Source organism: Cygnus olor, chromosome 1 (genome assembly GCF_009769625.2).
Source record: "Cygnus olor isolate bCygOlo1 chromosome 1, bCygOlo1.pri.v2, whole genome shotgun sequence".
NCBI classification, from domain to species: Eukaryota; Metazoa; Chordata; class Aves; order Anseriformes; family Anatidae; genus Cygnus; species Cygnus olor.
Genome location: NC_049169.1, coordinates 86,672,359 through 86,695,326, shown reverse-complemented (window position 1 = coordinate 86,695,326; position 22,968 = coordinate 86,672,359). Strand labels below are relative to the sequence as shown.

General features: G+C 40.2%; 2 protein-coding genes across 4 annotated transcripts in view; both read left to right on the top strand.

The window, feature by feature from the left end:
* Positions 1–455: 455 nt before the first annotated feature.
* On the top strand, positions 456–8,127 carry CREG1 (cellular repressor of E1A stimulated genes 1). Of its 2 annotated transcripts, XM_040567568.1 has the most exons (4): positions 456–931; positions 3,509–3,628; positions 5,645–5,829; positions 6,455–8,127. In XM_040567568.1, coding segments are annotated over exons 1-4 (582 nt in total). In that variant the 5' UTR covers positions 456–655; the 3' UTR covers positions 6,456–8,127. The 2 variants fall into 2 exon arrangements, with proteins under 2 accessions (XP_040423502.1, XP_040423509.1); XM_040567575.1 differs by lacking the exon at positions 6,455–8,127 and having other exon boundaries at positions 575–931; positions 5,645–5,833.
* A 5,449-nt stretch (positions 8,128–13,576) lies between these two features.
* The window catches only part of CD247 (CD247 molecule), a 58,046-nt gene continuing 48,654 nt past the window's right edge, over positions 13,577–22,968 (top strand). Inside the window, exon 1 of one of the 2 annotated variants that reach the window (XM_040567558.1) lies at positions 13,577–13,767. Coding sequence is in view for 1 of the 2 variants with exons in the window: in XM_040567555.1 (XP_040423489.1) it covers positions 18,352–18,409 (58 nt within the window). In the remaining variant the exon portion in view is untranslated. Of the gene's footprint in view, positions 13,768–17,507; positions 18,410–22,968 lie in introns of those variants that run through there. The other variant, XM_040567555.1, reaches the window with a different exon arrangement.

Genomic DNA, 22,968 nt, shown 5'->3' with positions numbered 1-22,968 from the left:
GTACTTAAACATGTTTTTTTCCTGAAGGAAGGCAGGGCACAGACATTTGTCGCCACACTGCACCAGCTCCTGACGTGAAGTTACCTGTGCCCGGGGACGGCAGGACAGACGAACACCCTGTGGACCTGACCGGGCGCCCCGGGCCAGACCGAGGGGCAGCACCGTAGGCTGGCTGGCGCCATGCCCGGAGCCGGGGCGCTGAGCCCTGGCAGTGGCTGTGTGGCGGGTGCGGGCAGCGCCGCCCTGCCTCAGCCGCCTCAGGGCAGCCGTTGGCTTCAGTCACCGCCCAACGGCCGAGCCGGGCGCGAGCCTCTCACCCGCCCGTCACGTGATGGGCGGGAACGGCTTCCCTCCCCTCCCGCCAGCAGTGAGACGTGATTGGCAGAGAGTTTCCCGGAGAGGCCTCTCATTGGCTGCCCCCTTCCCAGCGGCCCCGCCCCCCTCCGCCTCTCCTCCCGGACGGCGAGCCGGGGCTGTCAGAGCTGTTTACAACGCCCGCACCCCGCTGGGCTTATCCCCGCCTCCCTGCAGCCCTCATTGGCTGAAGATCTTACGGCTCGCCTCCGATTGGCGGAGAGCAGAGCGGGGCGTGAGGCCCGGGAGGCTGCAGCGCTCGCCAAGCGGCGGCTGGGGACGGTTGGGGTCGGTTGCGGCGATGGCGGCGGTGCTGCTGCTGCTGCTGCTGTGCGCGGCCGCGCTGGCGGCCCGCGGGGCGCTGCCGCCGCCGGAGGAGGCGGCGCGCGTGGCGCGCGTGGTGCTGCACAGCTGCGACTGGGGCGCGCTGGCCACGCTGTCGGCGCAGGACGGGCTGCGCGGCCACCCCTTCGCCAACGTCTTCTCCCTCAGCGACGGCGTGCCCGGGCCCGGCGGCGGCAGCGGCGTCCCCTACCTCTACCTCACCGACATGGAGATCTCCGTCAGGGACCTGCGGGTGAGCGGCCGGGGGCGGCTGGGGCAGCGCAGCCGCAGATATACGCGGATATATGCGCTATGTATATAGATATATATACACATAGGTAGCCCAATAAAAGTAATATAAAAAAAATATATAGGTTCATATATGTAAATATATAGAGAGGTTCATATATAGGTCCATACATACATGTTCATGTATGTAAATATACATATAGGTTTGTGTATGTAAATATACATGTAGGTTCATGTATGTGAATATATAGGCACATATATATACAGGCTCATATATATATATTTAGGCCCCCTAAAAATGAAGTTTTCAGGCACACAGGTTGCCAATGCAGTGCCTATTTTTTCATGGTTCACCTCCAAAATCCTGTTCGTCTCAATGGCAAGCAGCAGCTGGATTCTCTTCAGTAAGACTCAGGGCTATGTCAGCGTTTTCTGAAAGCAATGCCATGTGCTAGATGGGTGTTCCCTGCCTCTTTTGTGAGGACGTCTCTAAGCCCTTGAACACCTGACCCTAAAGCGGTGCACCGCGCTAGGGCCAGGCGCTGGCCTCCAGCTGGCGGCACGGGGCCTTCACTTTGTTCAGCGGATGACCGCAGGCGGCTTTCTGTGCAGCAATAAAACGAGAATGTGAACTGGGTTCCCAATGACTCTTCTTTCATGGTAAGGTTTCACAGTGAAAAACTCGATCAGAGCATATTTGGAGGTGAAAAGAAGAGGATTTAAGGAACTTGGGTGAGAGGGCCAGGAGGAGCAGTTCTACGGTCAAGGCAGTCCCAAAGTAAGGTACAGTACCCCAGTACTGTGAGGGTGACAGAGCACTGGGACACGCTGCCCGGGGAGGCTATGGAGTCTCTTCTCTGGAGATATTCAAAACCTGCCTGGATGCCATCCTGCGCAACGTGCTCTAGGTGATCCTGCTTGGCAGGGTGTTGCACTAGATGATCCTCAGAGGTCCTTTCCAACCTCAGCCATTCTGTGTAGACACCCCATAGTCCTGCAAAGTCCCCGCTGATCATGGTCTGGACAATATCAAAGCAGAGCCCTGGCAGAGGAGGAAGCTGACACTTCAGGAAGTGCTGAGCAGAGAGATGAGGGGCCACAGAGCACTTAGAGAAGGAGAAATTAACAAAAAAAATGTAAAAATGTCTGGAGAACAGCAAGTTGGCTGTGTGGGTCTTGAGTAAAGTGGACTCTTGCACAGAATGCTGAAAGAATAGTAATCACTGGAAGGTCAAGTGCACACCAGAAGACAACACGCTGCCATGCCAAGGTTCTGCATGTGCGTAATTGGCCTCGTTGCAACTCTTCTGCTGGGCTGTGGCCAAGAGAGAGCTGACTGAAAAGGCTCAGAAACAGTGACCATAAGAATCCTTTAATAAAGAGAACCTTTTTGTTTTAGTAACTGTTACAGCATTAGTAAAACAAACACAAAACTTAAATAGCAAGAACATTTCAGACTTCGTTTTACCCTTAACCTTTTTTGTTTATTTCCTGTCCCTCTCGTTACTTTGGCACATTAAAGTAGTTTAATTATGTTTTCTACACCACTTAGATATATATTTTTCTCTTGCACAGTACCTCCTCTGCCATACCTACAACCCAGAGGAACTTGAAAATGATGACATAAATTGATAATGTACCATTTCCTTCAGAAAGTTCCCCAACAGATCTTTTATTCAGTGGCTGTAGGGCAGAAAGATTTGACTTCGACCGTCACGCGGAGGGAGACATCTGATAAGAGATAGTGCTGAATAATCATGAATCAGCAGTTTTTGTCATTGAGCAACTTCCTGTCTGTGCTGTGAGTCAGGTGGTGGCTCCTGTTTCCTAAGTTCAGTCATGCACTGCATAGCACTTAAGTGACGTTCTGCGGTGTGGGCTTTGTCTGCCTGTTTTGTTTGTTTTTGAGATGAGATCTTATAATGAAATTTCCCAAAGCATGCAAACTGTCTTTGCTGGGACAAAATGAACTTTATCACGTGGTATTCTGCAGTAGGCAATCCTGTTTTGCACAACTTTTCTAGCTGTCCTCACTACATTCATTTTAGAAAAACAGTCAGGTACAGGTTCCTTAATTCTTCAAGTTAGGTGTCTTACTTAAATACCGAGGGTTTTTTAAACCTAATTTTTAGTATTCACTTTAAACTTCAAAAGAGCTGACCAGTTTGGGGTCAGCCAGGGGGCTTGTGTTTTCTTTTAAAATTTGGTTGTAATGGATTTCAGCACCAGCTGTGAAACCCATATGGTTACCTTTCAGTAACCATTTGTCCTTCCACTTAATGAATTTCATGGTATCTTCTTGTCTTCTGTGTACTGTCCTGTTATGTATGTTGGATCATAAACGGAATTCGGAGTTTTAAGGACTGCTGTTCTGTGAGGTTTCCATTTTATGCTAACAGATGTCAGCAGACTTCTAAAATGTTCACCTAAGTCGGCTTTCAGATATAACTAGGAAAAGATGATCACAGCTTTATTCTTTTTACCAGTAATTCTGAATTGAATAAAGCACCAAAAGCTGAAAACATGGTATGACTTTTTTTCCTCGCAAAGCTACATAAATCTCTTATCATTTGTATTTCAGGTCAATTCAAATGCCTCCTTAACTGTGTCTTTGGCACAGACTCCTTACTGCAAGAAGCACAAATATGATCCGCAGAATCCCCTCTGTGCCCACATAATCTTCTGTGGGAGTGTTGTAAAGGTAAGCAGCTGAAAGTTGGTGCTGGGCAAGACTGCGCATTGAACAGGGTTGCATAGTGGATGGAGAAGAGCTCTTAGCATTTCCGTGCAGAAGATTATGAAGGGATATCATGTGCCATGATACCAGAAGGCTATCTCATAGTTTGTGTGAGGAAAGCCAAGTAACCAGTTGGTATCTGCAGGAGCAGTGTTGGCATGTCTTTAGCAATGATCTTGAGAGGACAATATTGCAATGAAGAAAATCATCCTACTTCCCCTAGACCAGTTTTGAAACTGAAAAGTCCAAGACAATTCTCTTGTGAGTGAAGCGTGAAGGCTTTTTCATATCTTGCTCAGTTAAGTTCTTTGGCCCATCCAGTCTGACATATGCATGTCCAAAATTTTATTGAAGTTAATATTAATCCACACTATAAAGTTACAGGCATTAGACATAGAAAAAGTTTATTGTATCACCTGGCAATGTTGCTGCCACAGCAGTATTCTTTCTTGCACCGGTACCTTGGTGTCACATAGAAAGAATTTAGAACTGCGTGTGTTGTTTGTTGAAGATCTTAATCCCATTATTGAGGATGAGGACTAATTATCATTATTTTCTCTTATATGATAGCCTGAATTCTTACTTGGTGTTTTCACACCTCCTGTATTTGTACATTACACTCCGTCAATCCTTTAATTGCTTTCATGAGTTTATCATCAGTACTGAAATTATTTTAATTAGTTCCTCTTGTACCATATCCAGAACTCTTAACTAGTTGATTTAACCCTTTAAAAATTTGCATGTAGTATATTAAGTAGTCACACATTTCAGCTCCCATTCTCTTGTAGATTCTGTTATTTCATTTTGCATGCATGTATATATGTTTAAATGCACATGAACACTATTTGATTTGTTAGTGTCTCTTTGAGTAAGCAGGGGCAGAGGAGGCAAAATTACATCTAAAAAAAATGCAGCAAGAATCCATACTTCTCCATTTTGTGCTTTTCCAAATAACATCCAAGATCATGCTGTATGTTTTTGCTGCTTACTGATTTGAAGAATCAAACTTACAATGGAATATAAACATATCAAGTTAAATCTACCAGTATTAGGATCTAGCACAAAACATTTTCTAGCCTTGGCTTTAGGCTGTTACTCAGTTTTTATTCTTAATTGAATACCATTCCTGCCTAAGTAATAACAACAAAGCCATTTATTTTCCTTGGCTTTTGTTTGTCTGATCAAGTTGTGCACACTTTAATGTTGAAGAATATGGAGAAAATGGGAAAAAAATCACCTCCAAGAATACAATTCCAAGTTATGTATGGGAAGTTTGAATTCAAAAAGACATTTCAAGAAACAATTCCAAATGAAGGTTTCAGTCTCCATAATTGGATAGTTAGCATCATTATTTGCTTTCCCACTGAAAAACCTGACATCTTACTCATGCCAAAATAATTTTCTGGGTCTTTTAATAATTAAAAGCAAAGCTTTGCTCCTCATTATTCTGCTGTTTACTCACTGTCCCTCTAGCAAGAACTTCAAGTATCTAAGATCCTTTAATACATGTTCTGTGGACTTGGATAATTTTAATCTGTACAATGAAGATTTTTTTCATCATCAGCATAGGGTGTAGTTTTATCCAGTCTTCTTCAAACAAGTCAGTGTCAGGTTGGATCTAGTTTTTATATTAGAACAGAATCAATGCTGCTTCTAAAGCTGTCAGCCTGCATCTCTCTCTCTAAACAGAGAACAGAATACTTATTTTTATGTTGATGAAGTACTTTCTTCCTCGTGCTTTTACTTTAAAAGCACCCTTTTGATTTAATATTAAAAGCAACTACCTTGGAGTGTTTGCCTCTCTCATGTACAGTTGTACAGCACTCTGAAGATAAGTGGACTCTGCCACAGTAACGAGTCCTTTGGCGTAAAGTGTGGCTGAACTGAAAAGAGCACACTGCAGTCAGCAGTGTGTTTTAGTTAACATTTGTCTTCCATATGACTGTATCTTAATGTAGTATTTTGCTGGTTATTGTTCAGGTGAATGATTCAGAAGCGGCCATAGCGAAAAAAGCATTATTCAGTCGGCACCCTGAAATGGAAAGTTGGCCTAAGGATCACAATTGGTTCTTTGCTAAATTCAACATCACCAATATTTGGGTACTGGACTACTTTGGTGGATTGAAAATTGTGACACCAGAAGAGTATTACAGTGTCAAGCCTTAGTAAGTATGTATGTTTTGCATGCTTAACTCATTATATTTGGAAGCTGTAAAACTTTTCCTTATTATTAACAGTGTATATTACCTGTCTCTGTTTTTTACATACGTTTATGTCTTTTTCCCTAAGTAGTCTACTGGATGCAGTATCTGAAATCACAAGATAAGTTTGAATAGGGGACCCACCTACTTAACGATATAAAGTATAATATCTCTAAGTAAATCTCTATGGATAACTATCTTGTACTTCAGCTAAAATACAGTTTCTTGGGAGGAAGGACTCCTGCAGAGTGAGAACAATTGTTGTCCTTTATTTGGATTAATTGCAGATTATGTTTTGGTCTAATAGTTAAACATAGCGAGACTTCAGTATTTATGAAGAGTCTGATCTCACTTAAAGCTGTTCTTTTGTATCTTCTGCTTTATACAAATATAATCAATGGGATTGCAGCAATATTATGTAATATTTTTTTCCCCAAAAATTGCTTTTGAATCTTTCATCGTGATACTGAAGCATAAAGAAATTCTGTTTTATTGTCCACATAAAACTAAGTCTTCAAAGCTTTCAAATATATCTTAGCATGGTCTACAAACACACATTCAATTTCATTCTTATTCTTACTCCTTGTAGGTAGAGGAAGATCCTTGGTGATGGTGATAGTACAAATGAAGTACTTTGGATGACTGTTTCATGAGATACTTCTTTTTCCTACGTATTGCTGAGCTGAATTAATAATGCAAAAAATCAAACACCTTGCATTGTTAATGAGCTTGTGTAACCCTTCTGAAGCAAATGTGAATTCGCCCTATCTAGCACAGGTTGAATCATGTCATACTCAAAATCCTTTGTGCATAAGCCATAAGTAAATTGTATTCATTAGACATGAATCTGGGAAGTTGTTATCTGTCTCTTGACAGTCTGCATTTAGAAAGGCTGTGTTTACTGCAAACTAAAGGATTAGTCCAGTTCTACACTTCCAGTGCCTTAATTAAATCATATCTGTTTGCAGGCACTCTCCAGTTTTATTCTATTTTTAATACCAGGTTATTTTAGATCTTTATGGCAATGTACTACAGGATGGCTCAGCTGACTGTGGAATGGAAAGCATTGTTTGTGTTGCAGTGATGAATGATACGTTGAGTTCTGAATTCTGTAAGAATTTTTTTTCATGCACATATACACTCACAATTTGAGCCGTTTTTCTGTTTTGCTACTTGTATTGAAAGTGCTATCAAATATGATTGCGTTTATGCCAATATTACATGTACCTCAGGCTTTTGATAAGTTCTTGGTAAGTCTTTGGCTGGTAGTGGTTATGTGCCCTGACTTTAAAAGAAGTGTTAGTAGTAGAAATAACGAAAATACCTGACTTCAGTATATCAAGAGTAGTGGCTTGTAAGTTCAATGAGATTGATGTAAAAAGAAATTGGTTACTGATTTGGATTTTGAAATCTTCAGCTTTCTTAATCTGATCAAATGGCAATGTAACAGCTTTTACTACCTTCAGCAGTAGAACTGAGCAGATTTGTTTCTTTGGAAGCCTTATGCAACAATTTTAGGTCTGTAACCCAGAAGTGAGAAAGAAACTAGTACAGTATGACACGGATGATTCGACACTTGCAGAGAATGAAAATTAATGAAAGGTGTGGAAAATTAATTCTCTGTTTCTTAAAATAAGCCCCAAACAACCATGAAAAAAAAATTAACACCTCTTTATGTTCTGTCACATCTCCCAGGTGCTAAGTTCACAAATATCCAAAAGCAATTATGAACAATTAAGTTAGATTTGCCTGTGGTAAAATCATCTACTTGACAGAGTAAAGAATGTGAAAATTTAGTGTCCTTAAAGGCAGGTCCACATTGTAGAACAGTGGATTTGGACAGATCAAATCATCTCTACGTCTTAATGTCATCATTATACTGCTACTTATCTCAAGTACTGGAAAGATTTGTGAAAGCCTTTTTGAAAGAGCTTACAAAGTTTTCCTTCTCTGCAAGGGGAAAAAAGGTATTTTTTACTATATTGAACACATTCTGTGCTACTATTTAGAATAGTTCAAAATTAGAATATGGAAACAATTTATGTTGAATAGGTAACACTGAAATTAAATAAGATATTGGAAATATTTTTATATAAGGTTATTTTTATTAATGAAAAGTGTGGAAACTCAAATGATCCTATGGTATGGACTTGATCCTTTCCATGGGGACACCGGCATGTCTTACCTGTAACTCCATAACTTCTGATGTACGAGATTGATGATACTGGGCTTTTGACGAAATTAAACTATTTTTATGACAAATGGTGTTGGTTTTATTTATTGCACATTCAAGAATATTTCGCTCTTTCACAGAAGCGCACACTTTTGGGTTCTTGCTTTATGGTCGTTCTGAAGTCTTTTATGCTTGCTAAAGTATGCCTGGCTTTCCTTTCTTGGTTGAAATAAGCATCTTTGTTTCACTTTTCTTTTTTGCATCTAGTACTGTGAAATAAATCATAAAATAATAATGGCGGATTTTGTGAAAATGAAGACAAGGAAGTCTTATTTGACTATTTCTTTGGCTAAGGCTTCTATTTTGTGAATGACTGCATCGGTTAGCTTTTTACCAATATTTTCTTATTCTCAAATCTGATCTAACTTAAAGCTGTTCTATTTTATCTTCTGCTTTATACAAACATAAATAGGTCTTGTTAATATATACATGTGTTAGTACAAGGTATACTACAAACTTGTTTCTTGTAATTCAAAACCTAAGGTACTGTTTTCAAATTAGGCTTTTCACTGTTCTTTTAATCGCTAACAAAAACAGATCACTGTCTAATGCAAAACTGCATTCACACTGTTAAAAGAATCACTTTCATTTAATTAAGGGTTTGGTATATATCTTTTTTTTTTCCTCCTGTGTTGATTATCTTTTCAGATTTGAAGTTCCATTTGTACAAGTTCCCCTGTATTTTCTGATTTGGACAGCAGGTTTTTGTTTGTTGTTTTTTTTTTTGGTAACAATTAGTCTGAAATAGTTTTATAACTCCTGAGTTTTGTTGGATCGATTTTAGATCATCCAAATCTCCTTGCATTTGAAACTTGAAAAGACTCCAGCCAGATGCTTCTTTTGGAAAGTAACATAAAACAAAATGGTTAAGCTAGGTGTACAGAGTTGGATTTGAGAGTTAATCGGAAAAATACTATCTGGAGTTGTTATATCTATGTATCTCCTTGAACACTTGGCTAAAAAAAAAATTTATAAGTAGAAGTGGAATGTAGGGCAGACTAGGGTATAAATCATACTAAATGTCTATCTGTTTTTACCTCTTAGAAATAGGTTTGTAAATGTTAACATCACTGAAGATGTTAGCTCAAGAAAGTCATCAGATTTTTGTACTATTTTTCCTCTTCTTTCTTCTCCCAGTGCTTACCTTCATTGTATTAGGATTCACTTTAGAGAGTTTCCTTTTTTTCCTAATATCTAGAAATAACATTGTGGTTTAGAATAGAAGAGGCCAAATATAATAAATTAATACCACTATAAGCGTATCAATATTTTGACTTCTGATCATGTGTGTCCTCTACCATGGCATGCTTGACATATCTGAGGTTATTCTAAATAGTAGTGTAGTCACTGTCTGTATCCAGGAAGCTAAGTATTTCTGTTCATAGATAAGAGCCTGTGGCATAGGATGACCTTAGGCAACTCACTAAGTCATAGGATGTTTGTTAGCCAGGAATCTAGTTAGGATAATCTCAGCCCGGCACTCTAACGATACAGTAACATTTTTCCTTTGCCTACTGGTCTTGCTTATTGACCTGTTTGTGTTTATACCTCTTAATTTCCATTTTCTTTATTATGTTTTAATGTACTACTTGTGTCCAGAGTGTTGAGACATGCTATATCATTATAGAACTGAGCCTATGTATATCAGATGTCAGTTTAATCCCTCATTCAGTTCTATCTGGATTTATTTTTTTAGGTTTTTAATACTGTATCTGTGATCTTCAGAATAAAACAAGCTTAATCAGACTATTAGATTAATATGAAAAGTATTAATCATGACTTGATGTTTGCAACAGCTTTTTCCTGAATAACACACTGAATTTAGAAAGATTCAAAATTGAGTCAACTGTTATATTATTGCTGAACACAAGAGGGTGCCATAGGCTTGCATTCAAGTTGATTGCTATCTTTAATACTTAAAATTGGGTACTGAATTCTTCATAACTCAAATGTGCTGGGAAAGAATATGACAGAGGGCATGATACTAAGAAATTCTTTTTCCTACATTGCTTTACATTATGAATGCTTTCATCCATAAACACAACAGCCTGCTAGCTGCTAAAAAAGAAGCATTCATCTTTTTTGTGTGTGTTTTGTAATCATTTTGTGCTATGAAGTGCTTAGAAGTAATGTCCATGAAAGTGATTTACAGGTTTTTAAATTAAAAACCTCTAGTAAAGGAAATTGAGATAGGCATAGAACACCTTGAAACATCAACTGGGAGCAGCTACCTTCAGACTTGATATCTTTTATTTCTCTCAGTGCTTATTAATTCTAGCAATTCAAATCAAGGTTGTTCACTAGCATGATGTTGCTTTGGCTGTTGGCTGAAACACCCATTTGTGATTCATAAGAAATGAATATTCAACAGCTAGTTGATACTGTTGGACTTGGCTTGTTTGAGCCAGTAGCACAGCCTTTGATTAGGAGGGCAATGGCGTTTAATGCTCAGAATAAGACCCAGTTAGTCAAGACTGCCATCTTAAATTATTGTCAAGGCCCTGGGTGTGCCCCAGCAGTTTGGGCTGCCTGTGCTGGAGACCAGCTCTGCCTTTGTGCAGATATTTGGGTGCTGAGAGAGAGATGGGAAAACCCGCTCCAAAGCTTCTCCTGAGAGCTGGGCTGGAGTTCAGGCCCTTGCCACCTGCCTGGTCCCATTGGCTTGGCCTCAGTGCTGCCTCTGCTGTGGTTGGCCCTGGTTGCTGTCACCCAACCTGCTCTACTCTTCCAGTTCAGGTACTGTGGGCCTGGGTGCTCGGTGGTGAGGCCACTGACACTCTCAGCTCACCTGCTCTGGTGAAGCAGCTGGCCCTGGGTATCCCTGACAGTCCTGATTGCCCTGCTGAAAGCTCGGCCTTTGAGCTTTGCATGCAGAACTCTGGGAATTGCTCCTGGGGATTTTTGCCTCTTCTGTCCAGAGGCTTCCTCAGAGTTTGTGTTGAGTATTACAGTATAAAAAGGTTAGAATGTAAGATCCAGTCATCCTGGCTATAGTAGCTAACGTTGTGGAAACTTATGTAACCATGCTGTCCAGACACTTGTCCTCTTTTTTTTTTTTCTCCCCCTCAGCTGTATACAGATTTGGAACAGGTATGAGCTTGAAGCCAGGAAGCTCCTACATATGTCATGACAGTTGAGAGCTCGGTAAAGGAAACAAAACCTGTCAGGTTTTGCTCAGGAAAGGACAGTCACGACTCAGCTCTCTTTCTACAGTGGAAGGCAGCTGGCTAGTCAGCTCCTGGAAGTATAGCTAACTCTGCCTATCCAGACAGACCATGTGACGGGGTGTTCAGTGTTGTGAGGAAAAGGGGCACTGAGTATATAAAAGGGACTATGGTGGATATACTAAAGGTACAAAAACCCCACTTTTTAAAAAATTGAACATCACTAGTTGTGCTAGTTGCAGAGCTGTCTGGAGCCTTATGGTTGTTTGAGTCCAGACATGCAGTTAGTTTTTTGAAGTGATGAAATGTCATATCATTTAGTGAATATTCTCTTTTTTATTCAAAGGATTTGATAACTATGGTGATGGTTCTGAATTGTTTTAGGTTTGTTTTTTTCTCCTAGATCTTCATATCCTAGATAGAAAAGCCCTAACAATTCCTTATTTACTCATTGCTTCTGACTCCAGCAGCTGTTAGTCTTACTTTTGCATATAATTTTTCCAGTTTAAACAAAGAGATGTCACATGGTAGCAAATCCAACACATCCTGCAGGCCTTGTCAAGAGAGAGCATACTTTCCCTCAACTTTAATAATGGTCAGTGTACCATACAGGCCTACAGCTACTTTACGTTGTCTGTTCTACTGCTCCAGGTTGTAACCTTTCCCATTTTGCACCTATCCTGATTGCTACAAACACAAGGTAACTTGAGAAAGCAATGTAGAGGGTATATGTAAATATGTGTACAATCATGGAGAAATACGAACTTTCAAGAGATACTAGGTAGTATGTATGTAATTGCATACGTAAGCATGTGTATTTATGTGAAGAAATTGGAGATGCTTTCTATTTCTGTATTATTTATGCCAATGCAACCTATTAAAAATCATCCAGTATAAAAAAGTTACTGTTTCTAGATCGAAATCAATCACTTAGGGATGAGAAATAGAGACATAATTGCACAAAACAGGCAGCATGACTGTAAGAAACTTGCATAGCTCCTTCGTGTTGGCATTTAGCCAAAAACAGTTGCCTAATCAAGCATGAATTGGATTTTTGATTTGTTTTAAATTAATCTCAATTCATTTAACTGTTTTACCCCCAGATGAACATCTGAAAAATCCAGAAGAGGTATGTGCTGGGGCGAAGGGGGGAAAAAACATGGGAAATAAAGTTACTTATTTCTGATCCTAGTATCTGGCTTCCACTACCTTTACATTCATGGAAGACACAACCTTACTGATCAGTTGCAGTCTGTACAGCCATGCAAGAAAATACTGAGGGTGGTATATAATTAAAAGTACCATTTCCATAATGTGGGTTTAGTGGTATTTCTTTTTTTAAATATGCTGTAATTTAGTCAGGGAAATTCATCTGAAATTAACAGGTGAAAGAAATGATGTGAGAAAGTAGCATGACTAGCTTAAAGTAAGAGAAGCATTGTGCTTCCTTCTTAAGATAAAACATAAGTAGTGCTCTCTTGCGTGCATTGAAAGAGAAATCCAGAGTAGATCATAAAGGCTTCACTGAGAATGAAAGAATCAGGCATTATATATTCAGTAGTCTCAAAACTAGTGAGTTTTCAGAGAGGGGTGCATTCCAGGTTTCTACTAACATCTACTATATGGGTTTCCAAAACCAATTTTGCATTGAAAAATTTTAGGACCATAGCAGGAACGAGGAACTACTAGTCACAAGAAACAAAATAATGAATAGGAATTCGTTCTTACATGGCATCAGGGCCTCTTTATCATCTCCCGTAGGAAACATACGCTCATGACTATGTTTGTCTTTATGGTGCTGCACAGGTGTCTGTTTTCTTTTTATTTTTTCCCTTTAGATGTGGCAGGGTTTCTATTTGCACAATGCAGCTGCAAGGAGTAGTCACAGTCGAGGGTTTTTTTCCCTTGGAAAAGCAGTATTTTCACACAGAGGGGAGCAGTTGTAGTGAGACCAACTTCTGTTGTCTCCCTGTTGGGAGCTGCAAAGCAAGACCTGTATTTAGACACTGTCTTTTTTCCAGCTTTCTGTATGCAATGCTGGCAAAAGTGCAGGGCAGGGACTAATCCCCTTGGAATGCAGCAATTATCACTAAATAAGTATTAATTGCTGCATTCCAAGGGGATTAGCACAGTTGAGCCCAATTATAGCAAAGCGAAGCTTCACTGTAAGGCACTATGGTGCATTGAAATGCACTGAAGCAATATAGGACTGTCACTCTGCAACATTTTGTCAATAAAAATTGTGGGCTTACACACTGTAAACAGCTTTTTTTTTTTTTTTTCTTTTCGGTGTATTAGTCTAGCGTATGAATGGCATGCCTTGCTAGGGGCTACAGCTTTCTCACCAGAGAAAATTGTTGCTTATTTAAGACCCATTATCTTTGTGTGAACATCTCCAAAAACGATTTTGATACTTGTTGAGTTAGTTCTGGCACTACAACTGTGATTCCCTACTGGATCGGGGGCAAGACTCTGCAGCCTGGATTCTCCTGTCTTCTCCATCAGGTCAGCCAGCTCTGCCATCAGGTGATGCAGGTATTAATTTTGCCTGCAAGTACTAACTGTCAAATTGGCTTAAGAGAACTTTTGCTAACGGACCTGTTCTCAGTCCCAGCAGTGTGTGATGATGATTACAGGCAAGCTCTCTGTGGTTGCAACACATGAGCCAGAGGGCAGTGTGTATTTATTTTTTTTTTATTCCTCAGTTCGACTGCAGTGTGGGTTTGTTTTTTAGTTTTCATTTATTTCCGGTTAAAACTGCAAACCCTGCTGCTTTTTTTTTTTTTTTTTTTAAATAGTTCAGTCAAAGCATAACCAGTAAGTATGAAAAGGGGATGCTTCTGGGGATGAATCAGCCCCTTGCATTAGAGCTGTTCCAGGGTTTCTTGTGCCCAGAGATAGAATGGTATATTGATGCACAGAACCAACTGAATGCATGTCTTGTCTATTTTGTGAAAGATGTTACACCTTGCAGATAATGAGCTGCACCTTAACCTGCGTTAAACACAACTGAGTTGTACTGTACTTGGGGACCAGTTCAATTCCCTGACCCATTCTGTTTCAGGAGCCATATATAAAATCTTGCAGTCTTCCTAGCACAGGTAATTCTTGAAATGTGCTTTCCTCCACCCGTATGTTTAGATAAAGAGTCAGGTTAGCTAAGAGCTTTTCTTAACCCAGCAGGGAAGGTTTTATGTCTCTACTGTGGCCTTGTCTGTATTGAGAAAAATAGCTGTTGGTTCAGCTGAACTAATGTTGGCATTAGTCTGTAGGCCAGTGTTATCAAGGTTCTTAAAGCCTGACTGAAATAAGCAAACTAAAACACTGTTTCATTTAAACTGTTGGTAAAAATGCACGTATGAGATCGCCTAATGCACAACGTAGGTAGGAGCTGCCAAAGTTTTAATTGTGCTATGTAGTTCCTAGAGATGCAAAGATCAAATAAGCTGAAAAGAAGGTGGCACTATAAGAAAATCCTTTATAGTGCAATTGCAAGACAAATGAAGACAGAACAGCTTTTTCCTAGAGCAGAGACCACTTCCCTTTTTTCTGCAGCCCTCACCTGTATGTGATTTGCATCTCCAGTGTTGTGTTTGTTACGAGAATAACTCATAATACAAGTGTGATTGCTCTTTTGAATAATTTCATTGTACTTCAGTTATGATGATAAGCTTGCCTCTTTGCAAAAGATGAGGGATTGGGAGGAGAGAATTTCTAGGGGCGCTATCATGCAAAGCCTTTTTCTGACTCTGCCCACACTTCTAAATGAAGTCCGTATACTCCATTTCTCTGACCTTTCCCTATCTAGACATCAAAACACACTGGCCCAACTGCTGTTCTCCCAGTGTGCCTACTGTGGCCATTAATCTTGCTTTCTTACACAGCTCTTCATTCCTTTTCCTTACCTTTGGCCTCAACTCTTTATTCAAAGTGATAATTTGCTGGCTTTCTGCCTGAGGGAGAAGCTGTGATCAATAACAGGAGGAGACGGGTCAGCAGAATAGTGATGAGCAGTGCCATTTGCTTCTCTGAAGACACTGTTACCCAAAAATATCAATAACTGGTATGATATTATTTTAGCTTTTAAATAAGGCATCAGTGAGATTTAGGCAGCCTGCAGTGGGAGCAGGGCTCTTTTTCCTCTCACTAATTCCTTATTTCAGTCAATCACCTGTTACATAGCAAGGTGGACAGAAAGGGCTTTATCTGGCTCGCCTTGGAGTACAGACCAGGTACCTGAGCGCAACCGGATCTGGGACTTCCAGCTCCAGTGTGTGGCAGGTCTCGTGGGCTGTGCTTTGCTCACTGCCTGACAGTGAGTCAGAGCCCATCTCCAGCCTCCTCTTGCAACTTTTCGGGTAGGAAAGCCGCACAGGAAACCCTCCCCGAGGCTAGGGGAGGGCAGAGGCTCAGCAGTAGTGTCGAGGTATTGCAGAATGGCATGCAGCACTGGATTTGGGGCACTGTAGTAACACCGGCGTCTTAATTATTTTGATATTGACTAGTACCATATATAATAATTATTAAATAAAAGGATTATACTGAATTATCAATGTATTAGCCTTCATTACTTCAGATGGCAAGGTGATGAATTTCTCGGTCTCTGTCTTCCAAGAATTTCAATTGACTTTGCTTTTGAAAGACTATAAATCCTTACTTCTTATATGCCCATAACTCTCACCTTGCCAGTCATCTTTGGACTACTGGGAAATAGTTATCACCAATGCTGTTCCCGTATCTGCTGGGGATGCACATTCCTCTTCCTCCCTCATTTCTAAGAATTAGAGTTGGGAAAAAACAAACAAACAAACAAAAAAAAAACACTATTCCTTAAGATACTTCTGTTCACTCCCAACTTAAGCTCTCATCCTGAAATATATTAGTAGTATTACTATTATAAACGTTCAGCAATCTTATGTTGAGCCAATTGTATTTTGATGGTGGAAAGGTTGAGCTTTTGGTTTTAAAGTGAATCTAAGTCATGTTTTATGGCTTTTCTAATTCACAGTTGTCTAAATTTACTCTTTATTTTGGTTAATAAAAGTGAACATGTTTATTCACATTTGAAAAAGATCATGTGAGGTTTTTTTTTTCTTTTTTTTTTTACAAAGTGAGAGCTGGCATCACTATGTCGATTAGTATTTTATCTTATTTTCTTATAAGTGCCTTTACACTTCACCAGAGAAATTACTTCTTTCTTATATGTCTCCTTCTCAATAAGACTTTTCTAAAACTCCAGATTTCACCTTTCTTAATTTCATTTTGTTATGCTGGATTGCTCCTCCTTTTATCTGTAAAAGCTTAACTGCCCTGGTTTTATAACACGAATTTCAAAAGTATATCGAGGTCCTCAAGTGAAGGCATGATGAAATGATAGAATACTGTTAACACAAGTTGCTTTTTTGTTTTTTTTTTTTCACCTCATGGTGCAACACATTCTCCAGAGTGACATTTGCTGGGTTACTGTTCAAGTGTGCTTTTTCTGTTGCCTGTGTAGTTTCCACTGCTGCCTACTGAGTGTTGCTTTAATACCACCAGATTTGATCACTAGCTTGGCTTTGTAAGGAAACAAGCATTGTGATTCTCCTGACTCAGTCTGCCTCTCACCACCACCACAACAACTTTTGACCTGGGGGGTCAACATCAAATCAGCTAAACAAAGGAGACTCAAACATAACCTGCTCCTACTTGTAGTTTTGTGTAGGTAGCTGTAGAGATCTTATTAGTGCCCTCAGAGCAGCAGAAAAAACAGGGCATTTTCACTTTCACAGGGGGCTGCTGGGTTAGTCAGCACACATACAGGCACATGTGCTTCAGACCAGTTACATTATCCGCAGCTGCGTGCCTGGCCCCACAGAGGGAGGGAGAGCTGAGGGTACAGGATGGCCAAGAGGGCAGAAGGGGCTTAGGGGAATGTGGCAGGTGCCACAGTGATTGTGCTGGAGGGAGAAGGTGGACCTGCAGGAAATGAGGCTTTGTGAGCACTGCAGCTGGGCGCACCTGCCCTGTTTTGTGTTGCTCTGGGTGCTGTGCTAACGGAAGAGCCTAGGCTGTGGGGCTGAAAAGTCCTGTAAATTCCCAGGACGCAGCCAGGTTAAAACTGCGCTTCCTTCCTCTGGACCCTGCTGATCTACCGCAGCATCTCACTAGAGGCCAGCTTCAAGCAGCAGGAAGGTCGAATGCCATGGCCTGCTCAGTCAGTAGGTGTGGCATATGTAGCTCGAGGCTGCCCAGCTTCCTGTTTCAAGCCCAGCGCGGAGGAGATGCACACTGTGCTCTCCCACAGAGATGACACGGGCTCTCCTCTGTATGGGCTGCGCTGGCTCTGAGGACAAAATGGCTCCAGAGCGCTGCACGCACAGAGAGTTTTTGGAAATACAAAGGTGTGGTATGTTCACATCAAAAGGTACCTCCAGTTCAGAGATACGTATGACTGAAGGGAGCCAGGTAGTGCTAGTTGTGCTGGTGTTTTACGTCCTGTGAAAACTGCAAAGACAGATGGAGTCCAACTTCCCATGATGAAGGCCGACACGTAGCCTGGGGAGTACAGCAACTTTCAGGTGCTAACGTTAACTCCGTATTTCAGTCAGAGCTTTAGAAATAAAGCTACACTTGATATCTTTACCAGTGTAGCTAGCCACTCTTGAACAAGCAGCTATCACTTATAATTTTAGACTTCTATTTAGACATGGACATAGTTATACCCCTTTTGAAGTCATGCTGAATTTGATACCAGATACACTTTCTAGGCCCCTCTTAGAGCTACTGAATTGGAATGTCCTAGGAACCATCAAAGTTTAAAAAAAAAAAAAAAAAAAAAGAAGAGAGAGAAGAAAATCTTGTAAAGAGAAAATAAAAATACAAAAGGAAACCATAAGCATCAATACCAGGAACGTAAAACCCAGACCTCAGAAGCTGCGAGGCAGAGGAAGGCACGTGTGTTTTGGGGTGGCTGCCAGCAGGTGGACTCCAAAAGCCCTTATAGAAGCAGTGTTTCCTGTGGAGGCAGCCAGAAGAGCAGAGCCCGTGGAGGTGCCTTCCTCCCCATTGCCCCACGCCGCTCACCCCAGCACTGCTTGCCGGAGTGAGATGAAGTGGAACAGGATTGCCGTCTTTGTCACCCTGCAGGCACAGCTCCATGTTACAGGTAAGGGAGGCTTTTATTTTGTGAGGCGCTATTTTAAGACTCTTGAGGTGAGGGAAGAGCACTGTGCTCCATGGTGGAATCTCCAGCACTTGGGTCACAGGAGAGAACCTGCACATGATCTTCAACCACATACATACCCCTAATTGCAGTTAGCTATGAGCTGGTTCGGAGCTGGGTTTGCAGGACTGGTGAAATATGAACTCCTGTGCTGTAACAATGTCCTCTGGCGGGCCATGAGGCCGGCTGCTGCAGGTGGTGAGGCAAGTTCTTCTTGTGTCAGAGTGAGCACTGTAGCCCAGAAACAATTAGTTGTTAAATGAGGTTTTAGCCCTCAGCTGGGTGGTCTTCCCTAGGATTTAAAAGAAGTTTGATACCAGAATGAAAATGTGATCAGCACAGGAGAGGTTCTCAATCTATTTAGGTAAAGCTAGAGCCATGCTACATACAGTGGGTGATTGGTGGCAATGCATGCCAGCAGGCTGGGTATAGAAGAGCGTATGTCTGATAAAAGCAGATAGGATCCTTCCCATTGTATCTTTACCTCCATGCTTGTCTCTGCTGGACACAGAGTAAAATGAAAACGCCTTTACCTTTATATATTGATTTGTGGTGGTATATACATTGGCCCTGCTTGGACAGAAAGTGAGGCAGCTTTAGCATGCACAAATCTTCAGAAGTCACATTAATTTTGGGGGAGAGGAATGTACTTCTTCATAGCTTAGGAGATCAAAAGAGCAAGAAAACTGAATGTACATCCAGGGAAGGCCTAGGCTAAAACCTGAGTTTGGGGAAGTCAGCAATGACGAGATATGGGTAGGCCGCATTTGATCGTGCATTAAAACAAAATCCACTGGAAGAGTTTCACCAATGTATACAGTACAAGTGCTTAACAAATACAACATCCTTACACTAAAGAGCTTTGGCGACTGCAAAGGACTTTTTACTTACAAGTTTTCTGGAGATCAGAGAAAGATTTTGCAGCCGCTTTGGCACCATTTCTAGCAATCCGTGGACATTGTTTGAGGAAGATTTTAAGTACAGTCGCATTCTCTCTGGTAAGTATGCCTTCTGTTTGTGCAGCATTTAACAAGCCTGTGTCCCTTTCTGATACTTAAATGCATTTTGTATGTTGTTTTGTATGCATAGGTGTGGGTCCAAGATATAAACAAAGAATAGAAACTCCTTTTCCTCGACCTTTGAGAAACAGTTTTGAAGTGTATACAGCCTTAAGATTTCTCAAGAAAAAAATATTTTATAGGGCTATGAAGTTCAGGAAATTACTTTAGCTCAAATAGTATCTGAAGATACCTTTTTGCATTTTCTCCTTTTATTCTGTCCAAGATATCAATATTTCAGGCTCCTATTTGTACTTTTGGGGGAGAAAACTTTTATTGAAAAATATGTAATAGTTTGCAGAAGGCTAGGGGCAGCCCTATGAGGGTCTTTTGTGCACAGCTCTTGGAGTATGCACACAGGCAAAGAGCACATGGGATCAAATTTTGAGCAAGTTACAGTTGCCATTGATTTGAAGTGGTTGCCTGTGAATTTGAGGGGAGGTATTTTTCACTGGATAGCTGCAATAGTTCAAAGACTAGTAGTATTTAACGTAAGAGTACAGGTAGCATAAAAGAAAGGTAACACTAAATTTGTGGAATTGTTGCTGTGTTATTGATACAAAATACACAATAACAAACATGTAAGATCACCATGAACTTAGCTTGAAGATGAGACCGAACAGATGAGGCTTTTCAGCTCAAACAGAACAGAGGCAAAGAGCTGCTGCTTCCTGGAGTGTTTTCAAGCCTTCTTAGCATAAAGTAAACTTTTATAAAGTTTTCATAAAACAAGCTCAGAGTGGATAGAGAGTCAGTAAGCTGCATATCACCTTAGAGCGACTTTATTCCACCTCACTGTAAGGCATTTGTGCTTACTTTCCAAGCAGCCAGTCTAAAGATGCTACCAAGACTGGGACTGATGAACTTGTAAAGACTGTCCTTTTGGTCTTTTGAGTACTGACGCAAATACGTAAGGCATGAGAAATGTCTTGTTTTAAAATAAATAATTCTAGAGATGGGCCACAAATTCTGATGCTGATTTTGAATTACTGACATTAGACCACAAATTTCAGAATGCTCAATCCTGACCTTTGAGCAGTTACGGAGAAAAGGTTTAATCATATGCTTGTTTAGTTTTCTGTGTGGCCTGCTTCAAAGGTACAAAATTGTAGCTCTGGAAGCCTAGCTCAGGTCTTCCTATAATCCTTATATTGAAAAGTATCTAGAAATAAGTCTCGAACTTCTGAGCAAATTTTTTTTTTAATTATCTTTGTTACGTAAGAAGAATATTAAAAGACCTACACAAATATTGCAATCAAAATAGCAAAAATCTTTGTATAGTTTACAGAGCTTTTAGTCTGAAGTATGGCAGGCTTTAATAGCAGTAAGTCAGTACTGTGGGCGATGTTGTAGAATTGCTCCCTTTTTAAAAAAAAAGAAAAAGCTGATGACATTTGATTTATGTAAAAATATAATGCACTCATATGTATACAAATATATATGTCAGAGTTCTTCAAGGAGAGTCTTTCCCTGTTTTTCACTTCTTTACAAAATCACGTTTTTCAGAATTGGACAGTACACTTCTTTTTTTTTTGCTAACTCTGCGGAAACCAGAGCCTTTGACGGAGATTACTAGCACAGCTTATTTTCATAAGATTTTGCTAGTCTGCGTAACTGTGGCTTCTGCCCATTGGGTGTCATGATACCAGGAGCTGTTTTTTCAGTTGGTTCATGGACAGGAAGATAAAATGGACAGATCACGGGTCTTAGGGTTCATTTGTTCCTTCCTTTTTATGAGATGACTTAGCAGATCTGCAAACTATAAGACTTGTAAACTTAAAGTTGTTTACAAGACTATCCAGAAAACCTAAGCAAATAAAACCAGACAACTTTGGCTACTATCTCCATGTCCTTGTGCCCAGTCTCTTAAGTTCTCCTAGCTGAATTCTTGCTAGACCAGGAAAAAAATATAAAGGCTTAATTTTACATGTTTTATTTCCTTTTTCTCTTTTCCATTCACAATGATTCATTAATAATTCATGAAAAAAAAAAGGCAACACTGTGGACTAGCACATTAGCAAACTGAACAAAATGTAGGCAAATGTAGCCTTTCTTTTTAAAGGGCCATTTGTCGAGCACTTGCAGTATTATATTCAATTCTCCAATGCTTGTTATAGAGTAAGAGCTTTCTGTCTGAACCCTTCCAAGCAAAATTCCTAATAAATGAAGTAAGAAGTTAATGATTGTGTTCGTTTTGTTGTTTTTCACGTATGCTAGATGGGAAGTATACACAAAATAGAGAAAGCTGTCTGAAGATATATTTATATTTCTCTTGTGTGTATCCTTAAGAATATGTGTATAAAAACACAAAGTGGGGGAAAAAATAAGAAGTTTCCTGGCAGCTTAAAGGGGACAAGAACTTAATTTATGAATGGACATTCATGCGAGGAATACTTTTGACAGTCATTTTCCGTTATTCACGCAAATTTGAATTGTGACAATCACCACGCGTAAACCTGTTTAAAAATGAAAAAAGAGAGAGAAAACAAATTCTTTTTCTTCACAACTTCCAAACTGTAACCGAACTCCCTTTATAAAGTAAAGAAAAAAAGACTTACTTGCACAACTGCAGATGAACACCAAATACCCCCTTCACTTCATCATATAATCGAATGACTATATGTTATGTAGGACTGTCAAATGCAATCGCTGTGCTGGCAAGAAAATACAGTACATTGCTAGAGTGGCATGAACGGAAGATACAACTTGTTAAAAGTACTTATAAAACATTTATCTTGCTAAAAGGATCTACTTTGATTGCATGCGTACTTGTATGTATATTGTTGATTTTCGGTGTTCTGACAGTCAACAGCTAAATTAAAGTCCTGATGCTGCTTTTTTTTTTTTTTTTTTTTTTTAGCATTAAGAAAACAATTTATGCCGGTCCAGAGTCTTTAAGAAGCTGAAGTTTTACAAATTTTTCCGATTTCCACCTGTGTATAATGTAATATTTTAAGACTGGTTTTGAATATTGTTCTGTAAATTAAGTTCTACTCCTTCAAAAAATGTCGTATTTTTAGTTTTTAAAATATGGCAGTCCAAATCCAATGTCTTCAGCAAAGCAATGGAGATATTTAACTCCACATTGTCCTATGCAACTGGTTAGTAACTGCATATGTAAGTTAGATAAAATATGCGCGCAAATGAGAAACTTAGTTTGCAGTTCTTCCGTCTACTCGCTCAAGTGCACAAATCTTGGGAGACAGTGGAAATGCATGTATTTAGCCAAGTACAGTGGGTATGTCCATCTTTGTGAAGGTTAGACTTACGGATGTGTAGGTCTTTCACTCTTGACGATTTAGGTATTAAAAATAGGAGTGAAAACATCTAGCTCCTAAGCCTCAAAGGTCACAAGCATTGGTATCTATGCCAGTTGTGTTTAAGGGGTAGAAATTATGGTAATTTTTGAGCCATATACACTGGAAATATTTGAATCCCTACAAG

What these genes read in the sequence shown, in the direction of transcription:
- CREG1 (XM_040567568.1), top strand. Translation starts at nt 656, where the DNA reads ATGGCGGCGGTGCTGCTGCTGCTGCTGCTGTGCGCGGCCGCGCTGGCG. An exon ending in TCTCCGTCAGGGACCTGCGG is followed by an intron (nt 932 to 3,508) that starts GTGAGCGGCCGG and finishes TTTGTATTTCAG; the next exon opens with GTCAATTCAAATGCCTCCTT. An exon ending in TCTGTGGGAGTGTTGTAAAG is followed by an intron (nt 3,629 to 5,644) that starts GTAAGCAGCTGA and finishes GTTATTGTTCAG; the next exon opens with GTGAATGATTCAGAAGCGGC.